At 44.9% G+C, this 14,567-nt stretch overlaps 1 protein-coding gene across 3 annotated transcripts; it reads left to right on the top strand.

Annotated features, from left to right (window-relative positions):
- The first annotated feature begins 883 nt into the window (after window positions 1-883).
- Window positions 884-14,151, top strand: ZNF599 (zinc finger protein 599). 3 transcript variants are annotated; one of them, XM_070222876.1, is made up of 5 exons: window positions 927-1,319; window positions 1,968-2,042; window positions 3,161-3,287; window positions 5,311-5,406; window positions 11,679-14,151. In XM_070222876.1, the coding sequence occupies exons 3-5, from the start codon at window positions 3,254-3,256 to the stop codon at window positions 13,202-13,204; spliced, it is 1,656 nt and encodes a 551-aa protein (XP_070078977.1). In that variant the 5' UTR covers window positions 927-1,319; window positions 1,968-2,042; window positions 3,161-3,253; the 3' UTR covers window positions 13,205-14,151. The 3 variants fall into 3 exon arrangements, with proteins under 3 accessions (XP_005596197.2, XP_070078977.1, XP_070078976.1); XM_005596140.4 differs by lacking the exon at window positions 1,968-2,042 and having other exon boundaries at window positions 884-1,319; XM_070222875.1 differs by lacking the exons at window positions 927-1,319; window positions 1,968-2,042; window positions 3,161-3,287 and adding an exon at window positions 3,395-3,568.
- Window positions 14,152-14,567: the final 416 nt, after the last annotated feature.

The raw sequence follows: 14,567 nt of genomic DNA, 5'->3' as shown, positions 1-14,567 counted from the left end.
CTTGATGTGGTCTGTTGAGCATGCATTATACATCTGCGTTAAATATTTATGTGTCCCAAAGACAAGAATGGTGCCCTTAAAGATAGGGATGTAGTTTCCCCCCATATCAGGATTTCTTTAAGGATAAGCATCTCTCTCTAAACTAAGGATTAATCACTGACCTGCTGTGCTCACCTTGTGACCACTCACCTCATGACCACCACCCTGCTGTGTTCACTGATCTGTGCCAGCAAAGCAATCTCGTGACTATTGTTAAAGTGACATTCCTATCATATAAGATGTATGCTCTTTGTTCCAAGATGGTATATAATCACTCTGTACACCCCCACTTCTTTGGTGCCCTTCCTTCGTTGGAAAAAGAAAGCCCTGGGCTAGTCCTCGGATGCGGCTCATAATAAACTCACTCCAATTTTGATTTATAGATTGATTATGGATTATTTACATCAACAGTCTGAAGTGGGGCCTGAGAACTTGTATTTGTAACAAATTCCCAAGTAGTGCTGATGTGGTCTGCAGGTTGGAAACACTGATTAGGGGAACATTTAAAATCACTGTATTAAAGAATTATCTTAATTTTTCATTGTAAATCCTGGCTCAGAGAGGTGAAGTACTCACACAAGCAGACACAGGAAAGCCAGGGCATGGGTTACAAGTTAGAGGCCTTTGAGGCCAGGGCATTGCCTAAGGGCCACTGAAACGTGTGTAAGTCTCCTTTAGGAGGAAGGGAAGCCACGCCTCGCGTCCTCCTTGGAATTGTAGGACCTTGTCTCACAGAAAACAGGAAGTGCCATCCCCTGTTCACCAGAATGCAGTCAGAAACTACATTACCCAGAAGGCAGTGCCACGAATGTCGGCGGCGGGTGCTGGGCCCCGGACGGAGAGCAGAGAGGGGCGTTTCCTGCGGCAGCGAGGGCGGGACTTCCGGCATCGTATCTTAAGACGTCGTTTGGTTGTGACTGGTGTGTCCTTACGGGCTCTCCTGGCTGGATCCCTGCGGAGCGGCTGCCTGCAGAGGGTCTCGGTGCCCGAGCAGAGGGCAGTGAGGAGAACAAGCCCCACCCCCACACTTTTGTCTGAGCCCTGGCCCCCCAGTGACGCTTGTCCGCGAGCGCACCCCTGGGCCTCGGCGCCTACCCTGTCCCCCAGCCCCTGGAGGCGGCGCCCTGGTCCCGCGTGCCTGTTAGCCGTCGTGGACTGAGGGCCCAGGTCGCCCGGCCCAGGGCTGGCGTGAGGGACGGGCTGAGCCCGCCGGACTGGCCTTTGTCGCCGCCTCTCGCGGCCTCGCGCCGCCCACTTGGCCCATGGCGGCGCCGGCGCGGGTGAGTGGGGTCCCGCGGGCCGGCGCGCGGGCATGAGGGCATCCCGGGACTCGACCTCTCCCGCTTACGCTCTTGCGTCTGAGGTGCTGGGGGAATGGGGTGGGGGAGCGGCAGGTCTGATGGCGTCCAGCCCGGGGTTCTGAATGCCGGCCGCAGGTGATCAGAGGCGCCCACTTCTGGCGCCAGCCTTGAGCTTGTCGCTTCGCTGCGCCTGGCCTGCGTTCCCTCGGGCATAAAGCTGGAATAGACACAGTTCTCTCTCAGTTCAGGGAACCCGAGAGGGTATGCATGTGACCGTCAGTGCTCAGCACGACCCAGAGCATCACTCTGGATGCGGTTCTGGAGAGGGCCTCCCCTGCTCCTGCTCCTACCTTAGGCTCACTCCAGGGGGAGTCTGGCCCCCAGGCCTCGCCCAGCTGGAAGCTGGGGGCTGGTGAGAGCCTCGAGAGCAGAGGTGAGGTGGGAGCACGGCTTTTGGAATTGCTGCTCCTCCAATAGGAGTAGAAGGGCCCTGACCAGGCTGGAAGACACGGTGGTCACTGGCTGTAAGTTTGCAGGTGCCATCTGTGCGTTACAGCTGAAGCTGGCTTGCCGCTTATGGCAGCGAATCCATTTTCCTGTTTAACACGCTTCCTTATACTTGCAAAGGGAATCCATTACAACATTCATTGATGACGGTGTACAGGCGGGTTACGTCCTTGGGACGTGAACACACAACAGACCGTAAGTTACTCCCCAGCGCTCAGCCTGTTTACTCTCGTCAGAGCTCTGATCACCTTCCGGACTTGTCTCAGGTCCGTTTTTCCTCGCCTGGCTTGCCCCCGACTTCATTCCAGCCTCATTCCAGTGTCCCCTCAGGTCGTCCCCAGTTGCCTCAGTCTGCAGTCGCGTCACTGTCTCTTGTTGTTTTCGGAGCCCTTGGGGCCATATGACTTACCTCGCTCATTTACTTAGTTTCATGCCCAGGATCTTTCCCCGACCTCAGAGCGTGAGCTCCTTTGCTCTATTCCCCAGGCGTAGAGCAGCGCTGGGCCTGTACCAGGTGCTCAGTAAGTGGCTGATGAATGAAAGATTCTACCCTCCCGGGTTCCGGTCATACTTAGATTTAAATCTAAACCCCCCATGATGTCTGGACCAGAGGGATGTGGGTTCAAATCTTGCCCCTTCTCATTAGACATGTAACTGGATGACTTTGAGCCTTCATTTGCTGATTGCAAATGAGAGGATGGCATCTACCTCATGGGCTGTGGGACAGTTAATGAAATTCGCAGATGCGCCGAGCACGGACGTGTGCTGGGTACTGCAGTGTTTGCTTTATGAACATTTTCTCTTTAATCCCCACAACAACCTGGTGCAGTGGGAACTATTATTGTATTGACATGGAAACTGAGGCTCAAATTAGCTGGTGTTGGTTCAGAAGGCTGGGTTTAAACCCTGGGAGTCTGGCTCCAGACCTAGAGACTTCTGGTTGCTTGAACACAGTGTAAAGCCCTCAGGTGCAGGCAGTGTGGACCCGTGAGGCTCTGCTGCTGCTGTTGTCATTATTTGAGTTATTATCCCCCGCCCCCCGCTCTTCTAACGTCCCAGAGCACTTACTGCCTGCTCCTCACAGTCCACCCGAGATTATCGTTGTTTTGGGTCACTCTCCAATGGCTTCCCATAGAAGAGGCTTTTCTGTCCCACACCTTTGTATTCTGTCAAAGGCACAGAGCTAGGTTCTCAGGATTACTCAGTGATTCAGGCCTTGTGTCATTCTGGACTTTTGCCAGTAACCGAGCAATAGGCTCTAATCTCATCTAATAGCCATACAGCCACGACCCCACCTCTGTTTGACTTTCCAGGCATTGGTATCATTTGAAGATGTGGCCGTGACCTTCACTGTGGAGGAATGGAGACATCTGGACCTGGCCCAGAGGACCTTATACCAGGAGGTGATGCTGGAGACTTGTGGGCTCCTGGTCTCTCTGGGTAAGGCCTCATCTCTCTCCCGTGTGGTACCCACGGCCTCTTTCAGTCCACCCTCTCTCTCTAAGCACGGCTGGTTGAGAAGGACTCAGGAACCCAGCTTCCCTTCTCCCCGCAGCCTCAGCATGTTCTGATCTAACCTCCTCTTGATTAGTTTCCCTGTATCTGCCCCAGGGATTGGTGTATAAGAAACAGAGCTGTCAACGCTTTTACCAAGCCTGCAGCACGAGCTGGCCTCAGTCTGATGTCCTTATTCCAGATCCCATTAAGACTGATTGGTTCAGGTTGGTTGGGCCGATGTCCTCACAGTCGCCTTAGTAGGACCTGTGGGCAAGGGGAGGTGTTCCGAGAAGGGGGTGAATCAGACAGGCAGGAACATGTTTGACTGGTGCTGTTCGTATCTTTCTAAGCAACACAGTCGCAGCTGAGGGGCTTCTTTGGCCCCTGGTTCCTGCACAGTTGTCCCTGTCTCCTAAGGCCTGGGTCTTGCAGCTCTGCTGCTGTGGGAGGTAATTGTAGAGGGTGCACAGGCACTCATCAAATGGCAGTGATGGCCTCTGAGAAAGCTGTTCCTTTGTCCCTTCTCTTTCCTGCCTCCTGACTGCTGTTCAGAGAGTCTGGCTTAGTGCTGAGTCCTTAGTGCTCCCATGGCTGTTGGCTAACTTTCCTGTCAGCAGACAGAACAGCCAAAGGACTCACAGCCTTGAGCAGGCAGCATGAGCTTGCTGGGACTTGATATGATTATTTTGATTTTATCGTATTTTTATAGTAACCTTTCACTTCACCCAAGTGAACTAACACTTGTAAAGTACTTAGAATAGAACTGAGAACACAGCAAGTGCCATACATATATTTATTATATATAAAAATGTAATAAATCCCACATGTTCTCCCACCTACACCTTCAGTGGCCAGTCTGCCCAGAAATTGGTCTGAGTACAAATTGAATGGAGGCCCAGAGTCTCCCTTTTCCCAGATGGTTCCCTCTGACAGGGCTCTTCCGGCCTTGTGTCCACATAGTCCCTCCCGGGAGGTCAGTCATCAAAAGCGTGAATATAATGCTATTTTATGACAGTTGTGATAAGTTATTGGAAAGAGACGGGGGAATAGTATTCCAGTGGAGGGAACACCAGGAGCAAAGTCCCTGAGGGGGCAGGAGCTGAGTTCCTCAACAGAGACGAAGGAAGGTCTGATTCACCTTATCCGCTGTCCTATCACCAAGCCCGTGCCAGGTACATAGCAGACATCAGGGAACATTTGCTGTGTGACAACTGGTTGCATTCTGGTTGAAGTTTCCGGGGATCCTGGTGCCTCAGTGATTGACTTCTCTCCAGAGTTTTTCTTCAAGCCTTCACGTTTGGCAGAACACACTGGCTGCATATACCAGAAAATCACCTCATACTGGTTTGTCCCTGAAAAGAATGTATTACTCCACCTAAGGAGAAGGCCTGAGGTGGTGCTGGCTCCCGCCTTGGTAGATGCCAGCCCAGTTCTCTCTGTTTGTGTGCTTTCTCTCCTGGCCCCAGCCTTGGACCAGTCTCTCCTTGGTCATCAGGCCAGCATCCTCGAAGTGACCACAAGGTGATGCAGCAGCAAGTAGGGCAGCAGGTGCCCACGTTCAGCCCTGTCTTCCCAGCCTGGGTTAGGCCCTCTCTGCAGAATGGGCAGCAGTCTTTGGTCATGGCCCACCTCAGACAGCTATCACTAGATGCCGTTCACTAGTTGATTTAGTCCGGTGTTTTAGCCATTTTTAGGCACCAGAATCACCTGGGGAGCTTTAAAAACTACCAATGTTCAGTCCTTATGCCCCGAGATTTGGTTTAATTTGTTCTGTGACTGGAACCAGACACCTCCAGGCAGTTCTGATGCACAGGGAGGTTGAATCCTACTGACTTAATTAGGGAACACCTGGAAGGAGAAGTCCCCTTTTTGGGGTTTCATGGTGGTGTGTTAAAAGTGTATACTTGGGACTTTTCCTTTTGTCTTTACCTGTAAACCCAGGCCCGATTTATTTCTCTATGCACAGGGCATCCTGTTCCCAAACCAGAGCTGATCTCCCTTCTGGAGCATGGGCAAGAACTGTGGTCAGGGAAGAAAGTCCGCTTCAAAAGCACCTATACAGGTAGGTGGCTGGGAGTCTGGCAGGTGGTGTCATGGCAGGTGCATGTCGTGGCAGCTGGCAGACTACCAGGAGGTCACCGTGTCTGAAATTCCATGGGCAGCTTCTTTTTGTGGCCTTCCTGGGGTCTTGGGTGGTCATGGAGCACCTTGAACTGTGTTTCTTGTCTTCCCACCCCCATCACACTCTTTGCCTTTCCTAGGGTTGAAATGTGGTTTATTAGGTAAGAGACAGGCTCTAAATGCTTGGCCACTCACCAGCCTCATGACCCTGGGGAAGTTGCAAGATCTCTCTGTGCCTTTGGTATACAAGTTAGGCTGAGTTAATGCTACCTGCTGCAAAAGATAAACTCCAAAATTGGTGGGTCAACAGATTAAGAGTTTTTTCTCATTCATGCCATGGTTTAATGTGGGTCAGCAGGGGAACTCCGTACCACATATTTATTCAGGGATCCAGGTGCCTTCTGTTGTCAATACCTGGCTTTCAGGTTGCCCCGGCCAACCATCATCCAGCTGGCTAAGACGAATAGGAGAGAAGGGGAGTAGTCATAACCACTTTCACATGCACATCACTTCTGTTGGCATTCCATTGATCATAACTGGGCATTAGACATTAGGGCTCTGTATCAAATTGGGAAATGTGGTTTAGATTTGTGCCCAAGGAGAAGAGGCCGTGGGTATGATGAACATATACTCAGTCTGCTAAACCTAGCTACATTTGAAAAGGGTAGTAATAATAGTTTCTGCATCATTGAATTGTTTGGGAATATAATTAGATAACACGAATCTGCTTGTTAGCACATGGCCTGGCCCAAAGTAAGTGGCTGAACAGAAGTTACCTGTTAGTAATAATCACGTATTATTAGTCATAATGAATAATGGTATCTCAAACTTACTTCCGGATTCAGAAAAGACAGTCCTTTCTTTTTCTGCAGATTACTATCTCCAGCTATACTTTGCATCCTACCCTTTTCCACCTTCTCCATCCAATCATTTATTTATCTATATATCCATGCATGCATCCTTCCATTTGTGAATCAGATATTCAGAAGTAGTCCCTAACCTTCTTGTCTTCCTGTCTTGTAAAACCTCAAGGGGATATTTACCTTTGTCAGCCCCACGTCTGGGCTGCTAAGGGCCACTGGAGCCATCAAGTATATGGATAGGCACCAATGCAGGTTCGTGATCTTTCCCCTCCCCTCTTCCTTCAGGCTGTTCGGACAGCTCATGAGTGTCTCTGGTCAACCCTTCCTCAGTCCCTCAGAGTCTGTCTCACACCTTCACCCCTCTCTACAATTCCACATCTTCACTTGAATGTTTCAAAGGCACCTCACACCCATCATGCCTAAAAAAGACTTCATGATCTTGCCTGCTCCTCCTGTCTCCCATTTTCAATTAATGGTCCTGCCATTCAGTAAGTCAACAAAAGCAAAAACAAACTTGGACAACCCCTCAACACCTCCATCTTCCTCATACTGAATATCCAGCCATCCCTGAATCTTGATCATATTGCATCATACATGTTTCCTGAATCCATTGCCTTCACCAGTTCCATTAGTTCCAGCATTAATACCCTAGTCCTGGCTACCATCATCTCTTGCCTGCATGATTCTAACAAATTCCTAACTGGTCTCCCCAGATCTACTCTGCGCCTCTGGTTAGCTCTGTCTTATATCCGCTTCCCCACCCACTCATGTCTTGTTCCAAATTTCACCACCTCCGTAGCCACTGATGATCTCAGCATACGACCTACTTCCTGTTGAAAGTGAAGGCTGTGCACTTGGTTTTCTTGCACTTAGCCCTTACTGACTCATCCCTGCAGCTTCCTTCTCGCTTCTGCAGAGGAGTTCTCATCCCTGGCCATGGCCGATTCCCCCAGCAGAGTCTAGATCACACCTCACCTGCCTTCTCAGGTGTATTAGTTTTCTATTGCTGTGTGGCAATATTACCACAAACACAGTAGCTTAAAATATCACTCACTTACTGTCTCTCATCTGTGGACCAGAAGTCCAGGCACAACTTGGCTGGGTCAACTGCAAAGCTGCAATCGTAGGCAGCTGACAACATGTCGGCTTACTTCTTCAAATCAAGTAATGGTGTGAGAGACTCCAGCAAGAGGGACGCTTTCTCTCTTTCTTTCTCTCTTACATTTACATTTCATCATCTTTGCCATATTCTCTTCTTTAGAATCAAATCGAGGTCCAGGCACAGGGGATCCTAAAAGGGTGTGAACACCATGAGGCAGGGATTATGGGAAGCCCTACATAAGTCTGTTCACTGCTTCAGGGGACATGCTTCTTATTTCCTACCTCTTCTATATCTTCATCTTCTCTCTATTTGACATAAAAAAACCTGTGAAGTTCCTGACATGTGGGGGAAACATAGACCAAAAAATGTTCTTAGCTCCTCAATAGTATCTAAATGTTGTTGACTCGGAACAGCCAAGCTTCTTGGAGGAGTTTTCTCATTCTTAGAAGAGACATCTACACAGGACTCCTCTTTACTATTTTGACTGTTTTCTTTAATTTTTGTACTGAGGTATAATTTATACATAGTGAAGGTACAAATTTTAACGGTTCATCTTTATGAAATTTTACATATATAAACCAGAGTATTCACCTCACAGGTCAAGAAATACAGTATTTCCAGCACCTCACAGGCTTCTTGTGCTCCCTCCTTGTTAATATCCCCTTCTACAAAAGGACCCTATTACTATAGATGAGTTTTGAAGGCTTATAAATAAACCCCACAATACATAATACTGTCCTGTCTTCTTTTGATAATCATGACTCTGAGATTCCTTCATGTGGTTGCATATATTTGGAGTTAATTTCTTACTGTGCAATATCTCAATGAATGAATAGATACTATACCCATCTTTCTGTTGATGGGCATTTGGCTTGGTCTCCATTTTCCAGACATTACAAAGAATGTTCTCAATGCTATGAATGCTATGGATATTCTCAATCGTATTTTTTCTTGTCTATAAGCACACATTTCTGTTGGGAATATACAAATGAGCGGACTGGCTGGGTCATGGTATAGGTATATGATTAGCTTTAATAGAAAAACAATCAGTTTCAAAGTGACTACACCATTTCAGATTCCCACCGGTCATGTGTGAGAGTCCTTATTGCTCCACATACTGGTGAGCAGGAGGTATCTTCCCCATTACTCTTGGAGGCCCAGTAGTGGTATTTCTCAGCACCACAGTACTGGAAATGTTCTTATTCGGGTTACTGTTGACATTCTCATTGGCAAATGCAACTGTAATAATTATAATAGATAGTGGTCTACCATTTACTGAACATTTGCCATGCACCGTGCTGATTGATTTAGATACTTTTTCTCATATAACTTGGTTATGGACTGAATGTGTCCTCCCAAAATTCATATGTTGAAGCCCTAACTCCCTGTGTGATGATATTAGGAGATGGGGCCTTTGGGAGATGACTGGGTTTAGATGAGGTCATGAGGGTGGAGCCCCCATGATGGGATTAGCATCCTTATAAGAAGACAAAGAGAGACCGTAGCCTTTCCTAGGTGTGGTCTGTGGTGCTGGGGATTGTGGAGGGGAGAGGGAGAGCTCTCTGATGTCTCTTCTTTTGGGGCACTAATCCTATCAGATCAGGGCTCCACCCTTATGACTTCATTTAACCTTAATTACTTCTGTGAAGGCCCTATCTCCAAATACACATCGGAGGTTATGGCTTCAACACATGAATTTGGGGTAACACAAACATTCAGTTCATAACAAAATTTGTTTTTTGGGTAAATATAAGGCTATTCAGATATTCTGCTTTTTCTTGTGTCAGTTTTGGTAATTTGAGTCTTTTAAGGAATTGTCCGCTTCATCTAATTATCCTATCTGTTACTTTTAAAGATTATTTCATCTTAAAAAAAAAAGATTGTTTCATCTTAAAATGGTAAATTTTGTATTATGTATATTTTACTGCTAAAAATAAATTTAAGATATGTACATATCATTTTTGCCATTAAAAACTGACATTCTCAAAAAATTTGCAAAACTGTTTCATTGTACTCATGTGAGTATATTTCACTTTTTTATTTAGATGATTATAAAAAGTATACCATAGTTTATATTGTCTTAGGGGATTTGAACTTTTTGTTCAACAGTATATCACTAAGCTTCATGATGCATATAGCTATAGTTTACTCATTCTTTTCTTCTGTAGCTGTTTGCATGAGTGTAACACTTTGTATTTATGCACTCTCATGGGCATTTCTTGTTTCCAGGTTTTTTTACCCACAAACAGTGCTGCCATGAAAATTCACATACATGTGTCCTCATGCACATGTGTAGGAATTTCTCTTAGTTCTATTCCTAGGACTGAAATTTTTGAATTACAAGGTAAACAAAAGGAGACCTTCACTAGAGGATGCTCTGTTGTTTTCTAAAATGGTTAGTTATGCCCATTTACACTTCACCTGCATTGTATGAAAGATTCCTTGGATCCACATCCTCTCCAACACTTGATATTGTCAGGTTCTTAAGTTTTTTCAGTCAGGTGAGTATAAAGTGGAATTTAATTGTGGTCTTAATCTGCCCTTTCCTCATATCCAAGAAGGTTGAGTACCTCTTCATATGTTGATTGGCCAGTATACATCTTCTGTGAAATGTAAGTTCATAGTAATATGTTCAGTTTTCATTTTGGGTGTGGAGTGTTGAAGTTTCCAGCTGTAATTGTGGTTATGTGTATTTTTCTTTTCAAATCAGTTTTTGGTGTATATATTTTGAGCCTCTGATATTTGGTGCCTACAGACTTAGGATTGTTATGTCTTCCTGATGGGTTGATCCTTCTATCATTATATAATATATCTCTCCTTTGTTTCATTTTCTTTGCCCTGTAGTCTATGTTATCTGATATTAATATAGGCACCTTTGTTTGTCTTTTTAAAAATTTTATGTAGTTTAGTCAAATTGACTAGTCTTTTATAATTAATGCTTTTGTATCTTGTTTATGAAATCTCTCTCATTCCCAAGATCTCAAAGATATTCATTTTTACTATTTACTAAACATTTTTAATGTTTAGCTTCTAACTGTTAAGTCTTAATCAATCTGGAGAGAATTTTTTGTGTGGTGTGAGGTAGGAATACAATTTCCTTTTACCCCATATGGCAGATGTCTTTACTAGACCCATTTTATTGAATAGTCCCTTCTTTCCCACTGGTGTCTCTGCTACTTCGTCATATATCAAAGTTTCGTATATACATTCTGAGCTCTCAGTTCTGTTTTCTTCCTATTACATTTTGATAGTATATCTTATATCTGTGCCTACATCACACCACCTTGATGTATATAATTTCATCATAATCCTAATTCCTCAAAGGGCAAGTCCCCTACTTTACCCTTCTTCTTCAGAGATATCCTGATCTCTTTGTGCTTTTCTGTAAATTCCACAATCAGCTTGTCAATATCCATGAAAAACCCTATTGGGATTTTATCTGAAGTTGTATTGAATTTATAGATGAATTTGAAGAGAAGTGACAACTTATATTATTAATCTTTCTTTTCATATAGATCTTCATTAATGTGCTATTTTATAATTTCTTCATCTAGATTTACTATTTTGTGTCTGTTCACCTAGTCTTTACTCAGACATAGTAGTAGACTCAACATGTGCACCCAGTTGCTTCTCACCTTCCTGTACTTTCACACAGTTCAGAATCCTGAGATTTTGTTTCTCCTCTGTCCCTGCCTGCCTCTCCATCCTCATCTCCACCATCCTCTCATCCTCTTCACTTCGCCTTCTCTCAAGACTCTCAACCTTTGTACTTCCTGTCACCTGCTGCAATCTCTCTCCTAATTCCTCTGTCAGGGAGATCCTACTCTCCTTTGGAAATAAGCTCACATAGCCTTTCAGGTGGTCCTCGCTGACCTCATTCTGTCTCGCAGCTGGGCCAACTTAGGTGCACCCTCCCTGTGCTGTCATAGCACCATGAGATGTTAGAGCACAGACATTACATACAGTGTAATCATTACTCTGCTCACCAGCCCCCATCCTGGAGTGAGGAGGAGTCTCCACTCCAGATTCTCTGTCCTCTGCCCCAGCTTTTCCTCCTGGGTTACCTTTTAAAGATATCTAGAGTCCAAGGATTAGTAAAGGAAGAAATTGTGAACCTGGGTTTAAGAGATGTAAAAATGCCATGGGCATTAGAGGCATTACTTTCATCTTCATTCTACCACCAAAGTGGTAATTTTGTTTGTTCTCTGTTGATGTCACTGACACCTTTTTTGTATTGGATTTCCTCAGGTGAAAGAAGAAAACACGAGACCACAGAGCTTACTGCTGCTTCCCACCTGGCCTTCACCGAGGAAGCTCCTTTCAAGGAACAAGTGACACAGGCAGCCCCAAGAGATTCCAGATTGGGGCAAGCAAGAGATCAGGAAAAGCTGTCAGAAATGCAGGAAGGGAACTTAAGGCCAGGAACAGACCCTGACGAGGAGACATGCCCTAGGAAGTTGAACCGTAAACATGATTTGGAAACAGATGATAGTCTGTGTTTAAGGGTTTTACAGGAGCGAGTCACTACACGAGATGCTCTGCATGAACATGATTCCCAGGGACCAAGAAAAGACCCTGTGATTGATGCAAGGAATAACCTCTACAAATGCAAGGAGTGTGGAAAAGGGTTTAGCAAGAATTGGGCCCTTGTTCGGCATCAACAGATTCATGCTGGAGTGAAGCCCTATGAATGCAGTGAATGTGGGAAAGCCTGTCGTTATATGGCAGACTTCATTCGACATATGAGGTTTCATACTGGGGAAAAACCATACAAGTGTATCGAGTGTGGAAAAGCCTTCAAACGTAGGTCTCACCTCACAGAGCACCAGCGTATTCACACTGGAGATAAACCCTATGAGTGCAAAGAATGTGGTAAGGCTTTCACCCACCGCTCCTCTTTTATCCAGCATAATATGACCCACACTAGAGAAAAGCCCTTTTTGTGCAAAGAATGTGGGAAAGCTTTTTACTACAGCTCTTCCTTCGCCCAACACATGAGGATTCACACTGGAAAGAAACTCTACGAGTGCAGTGAATGTGGAAAGGCCTTTACTCACCGCTCCACTTTTATCCAGCATAATATGACCCACACGGGAGAAAAGCCCTTTTTGTGCAAAGAATGCGGAAAAGCTTTTTGCCTCAACTCATCCTTCACTCAACACATGAGGATTCACACTGGAGAGAAACCCTATGACTGCAACGAGTGTGGCAAGGCCTTTACTCACCGCTCCACTTTTATCCGGCATAAGAGGACCCATACTGGAGAGAAGCCCTTTGAGTGCAAAGAATGTGGGAAAGCCTTTTGTGACAGCTCTTCCTTAATTCAACACATGAGGATTCACACTGGTGAGAGGCCCTATGAGTGCAGTGAATGTGGAAAGGCCTTTACACACCACTCTGTTTTTATCCGACATAACAGGACCCATAGTGGAGAAAAACCCTTGGAGTGTAAAGAATGTGCAAAAGCCTTTTACTATAGCTCTTCCTTTACTCGACACATGAGGATTCACACTGGAGAAAAACCCTATGTATGCAGAGAATGTGGAAAGGCCTTTACCCAACCTGCAAATTTTGTTCGGCATAATAGGATCCACACTGGAGAAAAACCCTATGAGTGCAAAGAATGTGAGAAGGCTTTTTGTGACAACTTTGCCTTAACTCAACACATGAGAACTCATACTGGAGAGAAACCCTTTGAATGCAGTGAATGTGGAAAGGCCTTCAGCCACAGTTCATCTTTCACTCACCATCGAAAGATTCATACCAGAGTTTAAAAGATGTAGGAAGAGCTTTTGCAAGTGTGTTCACTTCAATTTTAGTGCACTCATACTGGTGAAATACCTTTCCTTTTGAATATAGCTATTCAGGAAAATCTTTTGGCCAGAGAAATATCTTACTCAGTATCTGATAATTCATACTGAAGAGAACCATCATAATTGCTATCCATGTGAAAGCTTTCTGAGGAAGGTCATCTGAAGGGTCATTAGAAATTGACCTGCCTAAAGCCTTATGCTATATCTGAAAATTATCCACAAGAGAGACCCAGGGGTTATCATGCATTTAGGAAGAATTTCAGCAACAGTTCTGCCCATGTTTATACTACAAATTCATCTCGAGTATTTTAAAAGAACAAGGAGAGGTAGAAGAGGAAATGTATAAGAGAAAAGAAAAAGAAATGCGTTTATGGCTTCTTTTTAGTTTCCCTGCCAAGCTTGTAACAATTTGTCATTGCGGGGAGTGGTGTTGGGGATACAAGAGATAAAAAGGCCTCATCCCCTTTATGTGTTTTTTATACATCCATAGTCAGGTGGGTTGGACCATTCAGGGCAGCTCTGCCAACATTTATTAAAAGTATTCTTTACTCCAAAACATTGTCCTGTCCACCCTTGAGAAGCATAAGTCTGTGAGAAATATAAAGGCCTGAGTCATGGAATACTTCTTACAGATACACACACACACGCCTATATAGGTGCAGTCAATTCTTGTTATGGTGGTTAGATTCTATAAATTCACCACGAACACTGAATTAGTGAATGCTGGACCATTGCTCCTAGGGGAAATACAGGTTTCGTTTCCTTTGAGCCTCTGTTCACATTTTCCTCAACCAATCAATACATAACCTTTATGGAATGCTTTTTCTCTGTTTAAAGACACCTTATTTAATATATGTTTCTTATAAATATATGCAGTATTTCATTATAATAAAAATATTTCAATTACATCATCTTTGTATAATGTGTTCTATCATTACTGCTTTAACTTTCACTCAGTCATACACACATGTAAACAATAGATGCAGTGCTCCTACAATAAACACAGGAAATGCTATACAGTACAGTCATGCAAAGAAAGTCCTAGAAAAACATTAAATATTAACTCAAATGAATTAAAAATCAACATTAACTACAACTCTAATTTTGATAGAGTTGCAGGATGTGTGATGGGGCAGTGCACTGTGTGGATAAACCTCTTGCCCTTGGCTTGCCCCAAGAAAACCAAGGGAGAGGTTGAAGGAACTTAACTCTGTAGAAGCGGAAGACATTGACGAGGGTGGCATGTCAACATCTAGCCATTCTACCTCAGGACTGACTCTTGCCACTTGTTGATGGCATCAGCAATTTTCTCTCCTGAACCAGC

This window comes from Equus caballus, chromosome 10, assembly GCF_041296265.1.
Source record: "Equus caballus isolate H_3958 breed thoroughbred chromosome 10, TB-T2T, whole genome shotgun sequence".
Classification (NCBI taxonomy): domain Eukaryota; kingdom Metazoa; phylum Chordata; class Mammalia; order Perissodactyla; family Equidae; genus Equus; species Equus caballus.
The sequence above is the reverse complement of the archived record's forward strand: the minus strand, read 5'-3'. Positions and strand labels throughout refer to the sequence as shown.